The following is a 17077-nucleotide window of genomic DNA, read 5'->3' as shown; positions in this document are numbered from 1 at the left end:
GACAGATCAAATAATGAGACAGATGAGACACTGATAACTACAAGAATACAAAAAAAAAAAATGAAATGATGTAGAAACAATGTGCGACAATCGAATCTTGCAATTAAAATAATGTGTGATTTCGTCCTGTGAGTCCGGCTCCATTCTGGAAAACTGGCAGTTTTGAGTGGCGTATAAAAAGGATATTGCATAAAGAAAGGGCCACTGTCAGGGAGTTGTACATTATAAATTATACATCAGGGAAAAAAAATGAAACAGTGAGTCACCATAATCAGGGCGAAATCCAGTGAAGGAGTTAATAAAAGTTTTTGTTGAGGATGTATGTGACTCGTGGCTGCCACTGCGTCTCGCGTAGCCGAGGGATCAGGGAAGGATCGCGATTCATTTGGCTTTGATTTCTGTGTAGTTGCTGCCGTCATCTCCCCTCCCGGATGCCCCCTCCCTGGGCCTGACGCCAATAAACTCCAGAGAAGCGTAATTCAGCTCTTGCCTCTCCAGTCCTGCCACAGAGCCCACAGGTTGGTAATCCCCGTCTTCTCCCTGCAGACAGAATGAGCATTCACCACCACCAACTATCCAAGATCCAAGGCATGAACAGAAATCAGTTAGGAGTTACTGGTTGACATAATGACAATAGGACTGACGATGTTTGGTGTTAAACTTGCGGTTTGAGTTACAAATGAGGAAGCCATGCAGAAGGCATTTTCGGAAACAAATTAAAGTGAACAGAAGAGAGAAGCTGATATGCAAGGGGGATGCATCTGTCTCTATGGCTTGTGTCTTAATAGGGATTCGTTTGGGAACCTTACCGTAGTCTCCTCTAGAATGGAGTTAAACTTTGAGCCCAACAGCTCTGTCTTAAGCTGTGCAAGAGTTAGGGGAGAGAAAAAACAGACAGAAAACGCAGAGAAGCGATGAAAGCAGGAGAAAAACAGTGTTTCGAAAGGTCATTGTTGGAGTTATTAGACTGCTAGTGGGAGAGGTTACTTCATGACCTCTTTTCAGAGCTCAAAATGGGGTCTCAGTACTATTTTCATTACACAAAATGTTAACCCCAAACATTCTGAGAATGGTCGTTCAACCCCTCCGTATTTATAATCTGAATTATTGACATCGTTATGTCTCACCACTTTCTTCCTCAGATTTTGTTTGTCCTTCTTGACTGCGCTGTAGTACAAAGCTGGGTTCTCCAGGACCACGTCCTGCCTAGGGTTGCCATTCTCTCTGGGGGACGGAGTCACATAATCAGACTCGGTCTCAACTGCCAGTAAAGCTGGGCGACACGCCAAGCCTGGGCATCCATTTTAAAACAAGCTGTTTAAGGTTATGCTGGAGGCCGTCTCTGGCTGTGAGTGACGTGGTTATTTGATGGGTTTAGTCGCTGAGATCGCTGTTCTACTGAAGAAAGCCTGCGAATTTGAGGGTCGAATGAGGCTTTGGGACTAAATTAAAGCACCTTGGTTAAGAGGGCTACCTGGGTTGTATTTAGCACAGCAGGTCAAGGATACGGAAGCAATGTCAGAGCAGAGAATCATGCCTGCAAAATATAAGGTTAGTCCAGCTTGCTTACTACCTCCACAAGGCAGCCAATGTGAATTTGCAAAGATTTCATCTCAGTTTTGTTGTAGCAAATGAACTGAAATCGCTTTTAGACAGAAGATTCTCACGTCCACATCGATCCCACATTCACTCAAATACAATCTGCATACGTGTGTTTTAGAATGGATGACTAGGCTCAAGTGTTTCCAAGGATCTCACAAAATTCTTAGTAAGCAAAACAAAAACGTCCGTCTAACATTGTCTTCTCCATTAGTTTGTTGTTTATACTCACTTCTTGTTATTCTGGCCCACATATCTGACTGCTGCAATAATGAAGGCAATGACTGCGACTCCTCCAATGGTGCCAACTATAACTGCCATCATGTACTTTTCTAAAAACACAAAGGTGATGGACTGTAAACTGACAGCAACATTTGCACAAATATTACACAAGTAGTGTTAAGCCCAAAATTATTCATACCCCATGGGCTAATTTGAATACGACAATTTCTTTTGTATTCAGCCAATAAGTTTGTTGAATGCTAAATCTGCGATCGGGTATGAATACATTTTGGCTCGACTGTGGAAAGGGAGTTCAATCAGCAATCATAATCTAGACACGCTACAGTAAATGGACAAATATTGTACAAACTATATTTCTCATAAAAGCTTTTCCTAAGCAAATGTAGCCTGATTAGTCAGTCAAAAGGGTAATTTAATTCTTTGCTTTTCAGTGTGAAAATAGTAATGCAAATATGCTGCAATGATTTGCTCCTACTTCTCTTTTAGACATAGCCTCATTAATAGTTATGGACTTCCTAAACATTGAATCTGGAAATGTCTTTATGTATTTACAATCAACATGTTGAAAACCTTCTCAAAAAGATACTGGTCATTTACGGTCTTTTATTGCTGGAATACTTCTGCAAGTGATGGAAGGCTTGCCTAAATCACTTCTTTATTGAAAGATAAAGAGTTCCAATGTTATCCGAGTTTAAATTAGGTTTAATCCAGTTTTAAACTAAATATAAAGGGCCGACAAGCTCAGCCCTAATAATAATAAAATCTCATATCAGGAACAATGTCTCCAATCTGTTTTCCTCCTGTCTTATTGTAGACCCTTGTGGTCATCACTGTTTCAGCATAGATCCTTCTATTTTCTTCATTTTTGACTCATTCTCATGTAATTTTCATTTTAAAAATGTCCACAGTCTTTGACATTCTTTCTTTTGATTCATTGGTCCAGTCTCGATGTTTTATCGGAGTCGGTGATTGTCATGTTCTACCTTCCTTTAACATACCCATGACTTGAAACCAGACTGCACAGTTAGTAGCACTGTTGCTTTGCAGACAGAAAGTCCAGGGTTCAAATCGTAGCCTGGGTGCTCTCTGCATGTAGTTTGCATATTCTCTTTATCTTCTCTGCAGATTCTGCGGCTCCCTCTCGCAGTCCAAAAACATTACTTGGTCAACTGGTCTCTGTAAATGATCCTTAGGTATGAATGAGTCTGTGTAGGCATGTTTCAGAAAAATCCCAGGAGGAATATTACTGGAATACAATAGATTTGGGTATATTGGGATGTATCACATCCTAAAAACAGCAGGTGTTATGTTACTGAAGCAAGAGAAATAGTGCTTTATTTGGGATTTATTTTTCTTGTAGATCAATACAGATTTAATTTACTGGAGCAGAACAGAGTGTGTGTGATTAATTACAGTCTCTGAGCTTGTTGGAATGAAGGGCCAACATCAGCAGACTTTTTAAGTGATCCAAGAAATCGATGCAAATCCGGCGCTTAGATCTGAATAACTAGGCCAGATTTTTAGAATCATTAAAGCCATCTTGAAACTTTCACTAGGTTGGATTGTGCATTGCAATGTATGTGCTGTGCTCATGTCATGCAACAAACAATATACCAGACAAATGAGGTACTAGCCTGGGTGATTGTACAAAGACTCCAAAAAGGGAAGTGTTAAAGAAATGGCCAACTGTAGAGTAGCTGGCCATTACTACTCTAATGTAATTAGAGTACTCTTATTAATTAATTGTGAAATTAATTAATAATGTAGTTTCATCAGCTTTGTACCAATGTGAGAGTGCTCCAGGGAAAATTTATTTTGGGGAGGATCTGAGAGTCAAGTTGTAGAAGGAATCTCCAAAGAATTATGCATACCATCCGTAATTATCAATTCTAGAAAATACACACGCCTGCAACATCTGGTTTCAGTTATCACTCAAAAACCATCTGCAATCCTAAGAGCATATCTCCTTCAGCATGTCCCAAGGTGTGCCTGTTGTTATAAGAACCTTGTACTCCACAGTCGACCTTAGACAAACAGGAACTTTGTCAAAAGGGGGTCTGAAGGGCTAATGAAAAAAGGTCATGTCCCCTAGAAAAAGTCGAACATCTATCATTTGTTCGAACACATAATCTCAGGCTCTATACAAGATGGAACTATACTAGAAATCCATCTCTTATATAAGTGGAAGGCAGCACACTGACAATGTTTTTGCTAAAATGTACAAATTAATGTTTCCACTTTTCCCTGTTCAAATTAACCAGTTTTAGTTTTAGTTGCTTAAAATACGTTAACCATTTGGTTTTGCTGTTAAAAAAAACAAACAAAAACAAAAAAAAACATATTTCATGTTTCACATTAAAATCAAACTCTTGAAACTGTGCTGGAACAGTCAAAGCAAAGGTAAACTCTTTGAACTCACTTTCTTGTTGGAGCTCCAAAAGCACGCTCTCCCTCCCATAGATGTTGTACATGCTGCAGTGGACGTTCACGGCCGGCCCGTTGTTGTCAGCCCGCTCACCTTTCTCCCGTAGTTTGATCATCGCAGTGGATGTGTGACCGTCCGTGTGAGTATAGAAGTTGAACCGACCGTCGGTTTCGTTGATGGTGATGTTGAGGTCAGGGAGGTAAAACTCAATCGTAGGTTCGGGGTTTCCCACAGCCACACAAACACACTGGACACCCTCCCTCACCACTGTGCACTTTGACTCCTCCAGAAACACAGGGGCATCTGTTAAAAAAAAGGACAAACAGATTTAGGAGTTGATAAACAGAACATGCCTGTGAAATATTTCAACACTATCAAACAAGTTGTCAATAAAGTCACCATCTAATCACTGTAGGCTAGATGAAACGATATAGACAATTAAAAGTTTCTACAATCGCCATTACAATATTCTATTTCTATAAATAAATACACTACCATAAATTTGCCAATGAGAATAATCCAGGACATTGAGGCACTCACATTCCACAGTGATATTGAGGGAAGCGCTGGCCCGTCCATGCTCATTCTCTGCCAGGCAGCGATACTGTCCTGTTTGCTGTGGTGTGATGTCCGTGATCTCCAGCACTGAGAGCTCGCCAGCAGTTATGGAGCCTGCCAGCTCCCCGTCCTTCAGCCAGGTCAGGGTCGGGGCCGGGCTGCCCATGGTGTTACAGTGCAGGGACAGCGAGGAGCCCTGAACTACTGTCATGGAGTCGTTCACAACAGGCTCACGAGGAGGGTCTATCAAAAAAAAAACAAAAACAAAAAAAAAACAGAATTTGAGTTTCTTCTTATGTTTGCTACTCAGATTTTGAAAAAAAAAATCTGATTGTCAAGAATGTTCTCACAGTAACAATATGTATTTAAATCTGACAATAGTTTATTATCATGTTATGAGGCGGTTGATAAGACAGTGAAAAGCTGAAAATCAAGGCTATGACAACAAAACATCTCAGACATTTCAGTAGAACAGATAATCTCAAGTCACAAAAAGTATTTAGTACATCCATAAATCCTCTTGTCTAAATGCACTTTATCTGTTTGAAAAGATGATCTAATTACTCAAAAGCTTTGCTGAAGTTCTAAAGTTCACTTTCAGATTTAAAACTACTAATGTAGGGAAATAAGCTGATTCCCAGAAATAAAATGAAATTTAAAATTTGTAACTAAAAGAATAGTTTAAAAGACTGTATTTTAAAGGAATTGTTCAGAACTGTTCAAAGACGGTAAGATCATAATATCTCATTTGTATTAAATAACTCTCCTCAGACATTTACTTAGTACAAATTATTTGGTCCTAGAGGCAAAAGGTAATGGTAATTAAACAAGGACCTCAGACTAGAGCATTTTAAAACAATCTCAAAAACATAACTTCCTTTTATGTAAATGGTATTTAAATACCTTGAAATTATTATCACCAGTGTGTTGGCCAGCTATTTCCACAAAAACATAAAGGGTAAATGGAGGTAAGCAGTGGTGCATCACCAGTAGTCTGACTTTTTGAAACACATATGAAAAACAGAACATGCAGTAAGATACTAACTTCTTATAACTTTTGCACCAAACCTCACTTCAAGCATCCAAAAACTGTTGTTTTTTTTCTTCTTCTTCTGTGTTTTAGAAAACATCCCTTGCAGACATTGAAGGGGAAAAGAACAATTGTGCTCTGGAGCTCATTTCCCAGACTTACATTTCACAGCGAGGTACAGTGATGTGTTCATAATGCCATAACCATTGTCTCCAACGCAGGTGTAAATCCCCTCATTTTCAGGCGTCACATCATCCAGGGAGAGAGAGATGTTGGATGCCGTGTCCCATAGCACCTCCTGGTCTCCAAACAGCCAGGCGACACGGGGAGAAGGGTTGCTGTCCACTTCACAGTGCAGTGTCACAGAGCTGCCCTCCATCACTTCAGAGGATACATTCACCCACACTGATCGTGGAGAATCTAAAAGGTAATGAAAAAATTTGGTCTTTGTTTCTTGGGACTCATGTTTTCAGATGCCACATCCAAACAGGAGGCCCACGCATCACTCCAAAAGGTTTCAATGCACTTACACTTGACATCTAATGAGATGAGCCTCTCATAGACCAGTGTGGTGTTGGGGAAGTAGACCCTACAACCCAGCAACTGGCCATTGTGCATGGGTCTGGGTGTGAAGGTGAGGGTGTTAGAGATTACTGCTGTATTGCTCTCCTCCGTGTAGTCAGCGCTGAACTCCGGATCAGGCAGGTAGTCGGTGTACATCCACTGGATCTCTGGGGTCATGTCTGGGCAGTTATCAGGAGCGTAGCACGTCAGCTCCAGGCTCTCGTCGCTAACAATCTCCTCTGGTATGTCTATGTTGGGCTGATCTGCAGAACAGAACATAATCATCGTCAGTTTAAGTTTTTCTGGGTTACCAATGAGAATATTTGCTTTGTTGTTGGCTCACCTAAAACTTTGAGCTCAGCATAGTCTGGGTAGGAATATTTGTTGGCTCCACCAACGTCCGCACGGAAGTAGTATCTTCCTGAGTGCTCTGTGCCAACATTGCCAATAAGCAGTGTGCAGTTTCTCTGGTTGAGGTCACCCAAAAGCTTGGTGCGGCCCTTGTAGCTCTCGTGCACAACGTCTGTGAGTGATTTAAAGACCACAGGGGGGAACAGTTGCGGATAGGGCTGGCCAAAGTACCAAATACCATGAACACCCCGGGCGGGCCTGATTCCAGATGGGTACATGAAACTGCATGGGATGACCACACAGGAGTTTGTCATGGCTGAGATGTCCCGAGGTAACCAAATATTCCACTGACAGTTGGCATCTGTACAAGTAGAGGGAAACAGAGTCAGAGTTGATGTTTATTATTTCAAAGTAGAAGAAAAATCACATGATTTGATTGATTATGAAAACACAGAAATGTATTACCACTGATAATTAACAGCAGAGGTATGAGCAGCTCCAAACACCACATTGTCTTGGCTTAGCACTGGACCATAGACTTCTAAAAGAAACAAACACGCATTCAGTTACAGCACAGCAGGAGGGGGAAAAGTCTATATAATGTGTATGCTTGGATTTGATCAAATAAACTAATGTCTATTTTACACACATTAAAAGATTTCAACTTACCAGTTTGGTCTATTTGTTTTTATTAATGGAATAAACTAAAACCTTTATCTTAAATATGTGGAAAACATGCTTTGGTCAAATTTTGCCAACCCTTGACTAAAGTGTGGTGAAGTATCTAAAACACTTTCTGTCAAACTGAGTGAAGCACTCTTAACAAACATGTTTTGGGTACTTTCAGTGAAGAATCCCTCTGCTCTTTTGACACTTTGGCACATGGAGATGTAGAGGCAGAAACATTTGTGTGACTATAACCAAAATGATGATGATGCTCCAATTTGCCTGCTCTAAAGGCAGCTGATGTTTGAAACATCTTTTTCTAAACACTTGAGAAAAAGTCATTTTATAATAATTTAACAACTGAAATGTTCACATGACAAAAAAACTTTTTTTTACATTATTTAAACAAATACAATTTTATGCTTTATTCTAGGGGTGCACCGATTGCAGTTTTCTGGCCAATCAGAGATTACCGATCTTTTAAGCTTAACCTGACGATTCCGATTTTGGCCGATACCAATGTTTTTTGCCAAGTCAACTCAACTATTGACCCCAGTGTTGACATTTGCTCATTCACATCCTTCAGCTAAAGTCATAGCAAGAGTGGTTACAAATCATGAAAAGAATTTCATGTCTTGAATTTTTCAATTTCAGTGCTTAATGTTGATGTCCCATTTGCACATCACAAAAAACCTTGTATTTATGCACTTACTTTGGGAATCCACTTTAGTTGCCAGAGAAAAGCAGATAAAATATTCTAAATCTGTTTCTTCTCATCAGACCATCATGTGTCAACATTCCACACAAAAACAAAGAATTCATTATTATTTCACAGAGTGGCTGGCATGCCGCTGTATAGGAAGGGAACAATGACATTTCTACAGAAAATCTTCAAGATTTTGTAAAATGGTATTAATATATTTTTCTAAGTTTTATTAAGCATCAGATTACTCCTTATCAAAGGACTGCTTAACTTACTTCAGTGGTACTTTTATTAATCTTACTTTACTCTGAATCCACTCATTAAAATTAAAATTAATAAACAACTTGCACTGACAGACTGCCATGGTCATAACTTCAATTGTGAGAGGAAATAAAAATTCAAGTCATTCTTGTGCCTTGGGTTGGGACACTGATTTGTAACTAGCAGAGTGAGGTAGGTTTTACCTTGAAATGCTGATGGTTCACAACAGAATGAGTCACTGCAGCTTATCAACAGCTCCACTAGAGGGTGTTTACTCACACCCAGACAGCTTGACAGCCCTGTTCTCTACAAGAAAGAAACAAAAAAAAAAAAAAAGAAGCATTACGAGTCCCGTCACCATGATCTGGCGATTACATCACACTCACTCTGACACAGAGCAGTAGTAAGACCTACAAACGCAGCGTCAGTGGGCACCTGCTCGCGCCCCCTCAGTGGAGTCTCTCATTATGGTGGCCATACGTAAGACCTCACGATGAATGACCCTCACTGTTGGTTGAGTTCTGACATGAAGCCAAACACCAGTCACCACACATCATGTCATCAGTAGATTACTGATGCTATTTGTGCTGTGCTAGAATTAAATCAGGAGCGAGGGAGGGACTTATAACACTACACACTGATGACAACGTGGGTGTAAGCAAGTCTCACTGGATACATTAGAAAGTCAATACTGACAAAATGGCAAAAAAAAGCAAAGCAAATTGAAAATGCCTATCAAATATTTATTGTAACTTTGTCCAGTGTTGATTTACATCACATTTGATCAATTGCTGAGTCTTTGAGAAGCTGTAATTTCCACCAAAGTGAAAATAACACGTTAAAAACTTAGAATAACTTCAATGTTTCCAAACAAAAACCAACAGTAAAGCATACTGTGGGCATTTTATGTCTTTTGCACAGACCCAGTGCCCTAATATAACTCCAGCAAAAGGTCACAGAGAAACACAAGTAGGTAAAAAAAGGCAAAAATTCTGAAAACATAAGTCACCGATCTGGAGATCAGCTACTCTAAATTTGGCATCACAGTGAAATGTTTTCACAAATTTAATGTTTCACAAATCAAAAGTATGTTTTTGAAGAATCTTTGATCAATTTTGTGCAGTCTTCAACTGTTTATATGTTGTGTAAGTGTTTTATTTGTAAAACTACAGGTGGCCGAATGCAGTCCAAATAGCAAACCATCATTTGCCATGACTGCCAAGTAGAAATCTACAAATCAGATTGGCCAGCAGCAATGTAAGGCAACTCTCTGACTGTGCAGGCAAGTAAGTAATAGGAAACCCACTGATTTCTGGACTAACATAAAATAATACTGGATTCCAGATCTGAATTTGGGAATGACACCAAGTTAAACTTAGCCACACTACAGTTTCAAGTCCAGAAACCAGTGGGGTTTCCAAATTGATATCCTTAAAGACCTGGCCACAAAGCAGCAAAAACTGTATCAACATGTTCAGTAAAGAATGCTGTGTAGAGCTGTTTGTGTGAAAGATTTATTTCTATGCAAGTCATTACCAGCGCAGCTGCCGCCAAGTTATTTAACCATAGTCTGTTACAAGTTTACTGTTTGCACTAGAGTCTAGACAATCTGATGGAAAGTAATGAGAATCAATTGAACTTCCAGCTTCAGGTGATCGTCTAGTTAAATCAATTTTTTAAAGCAATTATGTCATTTTCACAAGAATGTTTTAGATTTCATGAAAAATCACGACAAACTAAATTCCTGTTACACAGCTGCTTGAAAATCAGTATGTTGGTACTTGTTATATAAAACTGAGATCAAAAATAAATATTTTATGTTATTTTAATAGATGGTAAGGGAGTTTTTTTTTTTTTTTTGCTGAAAAATCCCTTCATTAAATGCTTGACCAAACGTTGTTTTCGTTTGTTTTTCTTGACAGCTAACGCTTGACCTCTGACGTGTCCAGAAGAAGTTGAAATCCTGTGGATTTCTTCAAATCTTTCTTACAAATCTTATGATTCATAAAAAGGGGAGTTTCTGAATTCCTACTGTCAGTTTCACGGGTTTCTATTTCTAATATTAAACCTAAATCTATAACAGTTTTAAAATGGAACAAAAAAACCAAATGTACACCAACAAAAGGATGAAAAATTAATAAACGTGAAAGAACAAGCAGAGGACTTTGGCTTTGTGCTGCAGCAGCCGGTGTGTGCAGATGGCGAGATTGGGAGTGGATGGTGCTTCAGAGCTTCATGATTAACACATCCCATCATCCCCCGGAGAATCCATGACCAATATTAACTTTGCTGATGGACAGCAGGGAACGTTTCTGTTTATTTGACATGGCCAGGGATGCGTCATGCTGCTCATCATGCAGCCAAACCTCCAGAAAAATAGCCTCATAACTGGTGATATTTCAACATGTTATGAAGCTTGTCTGACTGCTAAGAAGTACCAGTTTCATGCTAGTTTGACTTTTAAAACCTGCACGCTTGTTCATTTTGGCCACATGGGGGCAGTAGAATCCATTTCTTAGCAGAGCATCCTCACATGACCTTTCTAGCTGTTGACTATTCCAACACTTAGAAATATGAAGCAGTATTAGCATGAAGTAGATGTTAAATGAAATCTCACAAAATTGATTGTGTTCCAAAGGTGACACAGACAAAGAGGTGCTTTATGAGACATTCAGGCCCGGGGCAAGAGTCCGGAAAAATCTGCACTCTCAACAAAAGGCCGAGAGCTTCATGGGAATGATCTGGAGAGAAGGAGGTTGTGCAGCAGCAACAGCAGGAGAAAACAGGGCAGAGCAGCCAGGCATGGCCAGTGACACCACCAACAACCTCAACAACGGCCTCATTGATGGGGCAGACAAACGGCTGGCACAGAGCACCCTGCATACGTGTGCACGCTTACAGGGCCCACACAGAAAACACTTGCCTCATACCAGCCTCAGCACCAGGCTCCTGCTGCCTCGTGGTCCTGAAGGCTTCTTTTTTTGTTTTTCTTCACGTTGTTTTTGTTCACCCCGAGCTGGGGGTCTCACTCCGGTTTCCAGATGTCAGACTCTGCGTGTAAGAACACAGAAAAAGTGGTAATATATCAGTGTTTCTTGGACACAAGAAGAATGAGGAGCCTACATGGAGCCTGACTGGAAGTAGGCAGATTTAAGTATGTCCTCCGTCATAGAGATGTCAGTGGCCCACTCAGCATTCCTTCCCTCCGTTTTATGGTTTCCCTACGATGTCTCCATGCCTTGATGTCTGAGTCAGAGGCTGGTGCGACTTAAACTTCATTCTTCATCTTAATAGCTGATTTGTAGGGAAAGTATTAACAAATGCAGCACCTTTGACAAGGGCTTTTGGTTAAACACTAAAAAAAAATGCAAATACAAGGCAGAATAAAAATAAAATTCTCATTAAGACTCAGGAAATATTTTATCCCTCAGATTTCTACAGTTTTTGCTTTTGTGTCCCGCTTAAATGTTTCAAATTAAAAAAAAAAATCAGGCAACCAGAGTAAATACAAAATGCAGTTTATTCATAAAGGGGAAAAAACAGCTATCCACTGTTTTTTCATTCTAAAAATTTCATTCTTAATTTTTAGAGTTTTATTCATTCTGTTTTTTTATTGCTGAATCATGAACGTTGTCTTTAAATTAGGCAACACCAACCTTAACTTAGGCAAGTGAAGCTTGCATTTCCTTAGCTGTTCAATAGGTCTGGCAGTAACCAGGTTTAGCTTATAAAATACAAAACACTGTGGTCAATTCAGTGTTTTCGGTTTGCTTAACTTCTCTCCCTGAATAAATGAAATTTGAAAACTGAAGTTTGTAATTAGGTAAGTTGTCTTTGGATGATTAATGATCTGGAACATTTGAGTGAGACACAAAACACAGAAATGCTGTAAGGGGCAAGCAATTTTTCTCAGCACTGTAATAAATAGAGAGACACAATCTATTAAAATTACATAAAGAACTGTCCTGATCCGCTAGGATTACATGGCTGGTCTTTATTTTGAAACTGATCCAGTTTCATAAGTGGAATCAAATGATCACTAAACATTCAAGAAACCAGAGAAGCACTTAAAAATAAGTTTGAAGTTAAAACTTTTGATATATCTTTTTTTAAAAAGGTCCATAATATTCTGCTTCTTAGAAACAGTGATCTGATCTAATAGGCTCCCTGTCCAAGATTTTAATCTTCTAATTATATTTTATCCTCACAGGCTTTATTATTGCAGATGCAGCTTGTGACTAAGAGGTTAAACAGTAATTTTACTGTGAAAAAGAAAAAAAAACATCAGCGCTATTCCTGCTTTAGCATGAAGAGAGAAGCAGCGATGACTCAATATCACTTTGAAAAAGGCGTCATTAGAGCAACATATGAAGTGTAGGAGGAACTTGTGAAAAATATGATTATGTAAATTGCAAATTTACATTACTTTGAAAACACTTTGATCTTTAACTTTATTTTTTTCAACTGCATCTGAACACACTCTATAATTAGAGCCAAGAAAGTGTTTTTATCGGCTTCTGTTTGTGGGCAGATTTTAATAAGATTTTATGTCTTTCCAGGCTCATGTAGATCTGATATCTGCCCTGGCGAGGAATGTGTGGAGGTGGGGTACACAAGCACGGATCCACTGAGAGGTCCACCTAGTTTACATACTAATGCAACAAGGCTAAACTGTGTCTCCAGTGAGCAAGGTTCTCCAACGCCTTTGTTGCAACTGGAGTGCGTCACTTGAGCTGAAAAGCCTTCAGACCACAGGCTGAATGATGGCATCGAATGAGCTCAAGGGAATCCTTCTGCAAACAGTCTGGAGAGGAGCTGAAGTGAAGAATGTTACATTGAGACGTGGACTAATGAATATGCAGCATGCCATAACCCCCTACACATCCATGCAGCATAAGGCAAGCTGGCTCAGTCTTTGGTGTAGCGCACATTGATATGTGACCTTCCTCCACACGCCCTCTGCACTGGTTGTAAATTAAGCATGCACTATTGTCCTGCTGGGAATGAAGTCATTGTCCATCAGATCAAACTTCATAGGCATTATCAGTTCGGTTCTCTCACAAACAAAGGTGTAGGTATAAATTTAAACAAAGAGTTTTATCTAATATTTATATGGCGTCGTGAAAGAGATCCTTCTCTCATCAAACTTCGGTGTTATTGCTTGTTCAAAATCATTCCTTTGGGATATTTGTTCTACCCAAGCAATCAGCCCAGATAAATCAGGTCGTGACACCTTTGATGATTCATCTATGCAACTGAAGCTGCTCATACGAAAACAACTGGCCGTGCCAAGGAGAACCTTTTCATTGTTGATATCGTCTGCAGTCCGTGCACAAGAGCAGCGGCTCAGCTCCTTGGATGAAGGGAGGGAGGGGAAAGAATGGGAACCTTGTCTGCAGAACACTGCCCATTGTGCAGGGGAACAAACTGGAGGAATTTTTTTTTTTTTTTTTTCCGGAACAGGCTCGCTCACAGCTTGCGCTTTGCTGCTTGCCTGTGACGCGCGTTGATCCACCACAAGCTAAGGCTCCCACCAAAATACTGAGAGGAGCAGATGGTCTTAAAACATGACCGTTCCCCCTCCCACACATGGAGCGCTGAGCTGCGATGAGCACACACACACTAAAAGACACACGGTATAAACATTAAAAAGAAGATATGCCAGCGTACAGTCACACAGACTGTCAAAAGAAAGCAAAGATTAGACTTTTATGGGATAAAAAAATAAATGTATTAAATTTGTTTTGATAATGTATTAGGTATTTAACCATTTTTACATTTTCAGACACTTCCTCCTGTAAATCTTCAGCAGGTTCCACCACTTTTCACCCCATTTTCTATTCAGCTTGTACAGTAGTTTAAATCTTAAAATCCACCTTGAAATGTTTCTCTCTCACCATCGGTTTAATTGTGAGTCTTTTTCCAGGAACACATATCAACAAGGAGAGCTTTAGTTGGCAGATCCCCAACAAAACAACAAAACCAGGAGCACAAGCAGCATTTATTTGTATTCTTTTCCACCTGGCAAACAAAGCAGGTCTGGCAATCCCCATCCCGGTGAGCAGATGGTGAGCCACAGGCCTCCACTCTCATAAGAGTGCCCTCCCTTCCGCTCTGAACTAAAGGAGGTGAGAAACAGAGCTGTCACCTGTTCGCCGCCATATACAAATAAAACGCAGCCCCTTCCAAGGCCTTCTACTTAACTAATTGTTACAAACAGGGAGAGGTCATTTTACATCGTCACACGTCTGGGTTGGTTGAACATTTAAATGCTTGCACTCAAATTTACACTGGTCAAAGAGGGTCAGTATTGGCTCTGGTAAAGAGGAAATATATTTTTAAACTTAACATCACAATCTACTGTGGATAATGTAATGCTTAATTTTGCTAGAGTGACAAGAAATGCCAAGCCAAACTTTTCTACCTAGCATTTGATTAGATCCATTCGATCAATAAAAGATCTGCGGGGCGCTAACAACACCGGCACCACATCCTGTCCTCTAATAATTGGCTGGGCTTTTAGCAGCTCCGACTAACATCAAACACCCCCTCTCATGTGCGAACACTACACTTGCGCATCACCACAAGCACGTTCGCTCATCCAGGCCTTTCCGAAGGAACAGAGAGTCATGCACACTTATTCATTATCCAATGCCATCTAACCTGTGACTCACTCACTTTGAGCTCTAGCTCATCAGTTCTGAGGGCTCACGCAAAAACAAGAGCAGACTCCCATCATGAATGTTGGTGTTTGATCTTACAAACAAAGGAGTACAAATTGGAAAGGAAAACAGGCTTGCACAATACACGCAGTGCGCTTGTCTCGTCTTGCTTCCTTCTTGCAGGAAAATATAACATTTGAATGCAAGTCAGTTAAAAGAGCTGCTGCTCCTCACCTGTGTAGGTGACTGTGGCCAAAGTCCAAATGTTAGCAGCTCCTGTAGGAGTGGTTCTAGCAATCTTTCCTCAGACACAAGCATGTAAGCAGTCACACCAGCAGAACCTCTCGCCACTCGCAGTACCAAGCCCCAATAGTGGAGAATAAACTGCCCTCCCCACCACCAGCACCGACATCAGCCCCCCTCTCTTATGAAAATCAGCCCTTCAGTGTAGCAGCATTGTTCTGAAGCTTCGCCCAAAGGCTCAACCATTCATAAATACATGGGGGACCACAAAGGGCTACACTGTTCCAACTTTCCCCAACATGGGTGAGGCTTTGCATTTCAAGGCGTTTCGACTCCACTTGTCCGGTTGGTCTGAGCTGGATGAAACTGATAACTTTTGATCATTTAGGATCGATAGACAGCATGGTGTTTTATTCTGCAAACCATCGAGGACGTCATGAAGGGAAAATGAGGGAATTTAAGAGGAGTACAAGGCAAAGGAGTGAAAAATTCTTCATATTTTTTCAAATGTCCTTTAAAGTCAAGCAGAATCATCATTTTTGCCTTTAAAATAACAACCCTCCCAGTGTTATCTTTCAGAAGCTCAAAAAAAAAAAAAACAAACAAAGCAAAGAAAAATATGTGCATGTTTTATCCCAGCAAAAATAACTCTGTGGTTTGTTAGATGTTTTCTTATCTGCAAGGCTTCAGTCATTACCTTTTAATGAACAGCAAAAAGTAAAAAAAAACAATGTGCACTGGCCTGAAGGTAGCTGAAGATACAAAGTTATTCACACCATTTTTGTGTGCAAAATCTAAACAACAATTATCTTTGAGGGATTATTTAAAAAAAAAAAACTGTATAACTTTCATGGTAACTCTTTAATACAAGTCAAAAATTACAAGTAACCAAACCACGGCAAAGGTATTCTGAAAATCCACAAACTGATCATACCTGCAAATTCTAAAATGTCAATGAAAGTTATATCACTTGAACCTTTGAGTACTTTTTCACATGACAACAACAAACGGTTCGTTAGGGTTTAATGTGAAAAACAGAGTAATCCATTTACATGGAGTGGAAGAAAAATGAAGCATAGTTTCAAAAGTCTTCAAAAAAATAAAATACAAAAAAAATCACACATTGATGTTGTGCCATTATGGATTCCCACAGGTATTTTATCTATAAAGAATTTTGAAATATGGCACCACAACCCCTTTTACTCAGATACCGCAAAATCAAATCTATAACAACTGTTTTCATAGCTCACCTTATTAGAAAATTAGAGTAATTTTGTGTCTGTGAAAATCTCAGATGTTTGTGAGAGAATCAGTGAACAAACAACCTAAAGTTGCACAGTTTTAAGCTGCTTTTTGACAAAAAAAAATCAAGATCAAGAACCTTTAGCTGCATATTCACCAATACATGGCCATCTACTTAAGCTGACAGACAGGGCAAGCAAACATGGGAAATACAGTCAGATGAAACTAAAATTGAATTTTATGATTGACATGCAAAATGTTATGGGAAAACTAACACTGCACACGAGCCAACCCTATCATCAAACTGAGTGGTTGTGGCATCATGCTGTGGGAATGTTTTTCTTTTTGCATAGGGGAACATATCAGAAGTAACTTTTCCAAACAAACAAAAAAATCTCTTTATTATTATCTTTTAAACAACTTACACTGGAAACACCAGAACGCCCGAGCCTTGGCCACAAGAGTTTTTTTTTTTTTTTTTTTTTTTTTTTTTTAAAAAAAAAGTTAAATAAAAAAAACCAAAACTTTAC

At 39.6% G+C, this 17077-nt stretch overlaps 1 protein-coding gene across 5 annotated transcripts in view; it reads right to left on the bottom strand.

Annotated features, from left to right (window-relative positions):
• Positions 1-312: 312 nt before the first annotated feature.
• mag (myelin associated glycoprotein) overlaps positions 313-17077 on the bottom strand; it is a 23132-nt gene continuing 6367 nt past the window's right edge. The window contains exons 1-13 of one of the 5 annotated variants that reach the window (XM_015053222.1): positions 15297-15495; positions 11331-11449; positions 8604-8706; positions 7236-7311; positions 6763-7131; positions 6386-6682; positions 6018-6275; positions 4808-5068; positions 4262-4570; positions 1832-1931; positions 1128-1224; positions 810-863; positions 313-540 (exon numbers count right to left, since the gene is read on the bottom strand). In XM_015053222.1, coding sequence (XP_014908708.1) covers positions 382-540; positions 810-863; positions 1128-1224; positions 1832-1931; positions 4262-4570; positions 4808-5068; positions 6018-6275; positions 6386-6682; positions 6763-7131; positions 7236-7281 — 1950 coding nt within the window. In that variant the 5' untranslated portion in view covers positions 7282-7311; positions 8604-8706; positions 11331-11449; positions 15297-15495 and the 3' untranslated portion in view covers positions 313-381. Of the gene's footprint in view, positions 541-809; positions 864-1127; positions 1225-1831; positions 1932-4261; positions 4571-4807; positions 5069-6017; positions 6276-6385; positions 6683-6762; positions 7132-7235; positions 7312-8603; positions 8707-11330; positions 11452-15296; positions 15497-17077 lie in introns of those variants that run through there. The other 4 variants (XM_015053229.1, XM_015053236.1, XM_015053250.1 and 1 more) reach the window with 4 other exon arrangements.

The sequence above is a fragment of the Poecilia latipinna genome, unplaced genomic scaffold (genome assembly GCF_001443285.1).
Source record: "Poecilia latipinna isolate Pla-1442-1.1 unplaced genomic scaffold, P_latipinna-1.0 Scaffold54, whole genome shotgun sequence".
Classification (NCBI taxonomy): domain Eukaryota; kingdom Metazoa; phylum Chordata; class Actinopteri; order Cyprinodontiformes; family Poeciliidae; genus Poecilia; species Poecilia latipinna.
Note: the sequence above shows the minus strand (reverse complement) of the source record. Positions and strands in the feature narration are given on the sequence as shown.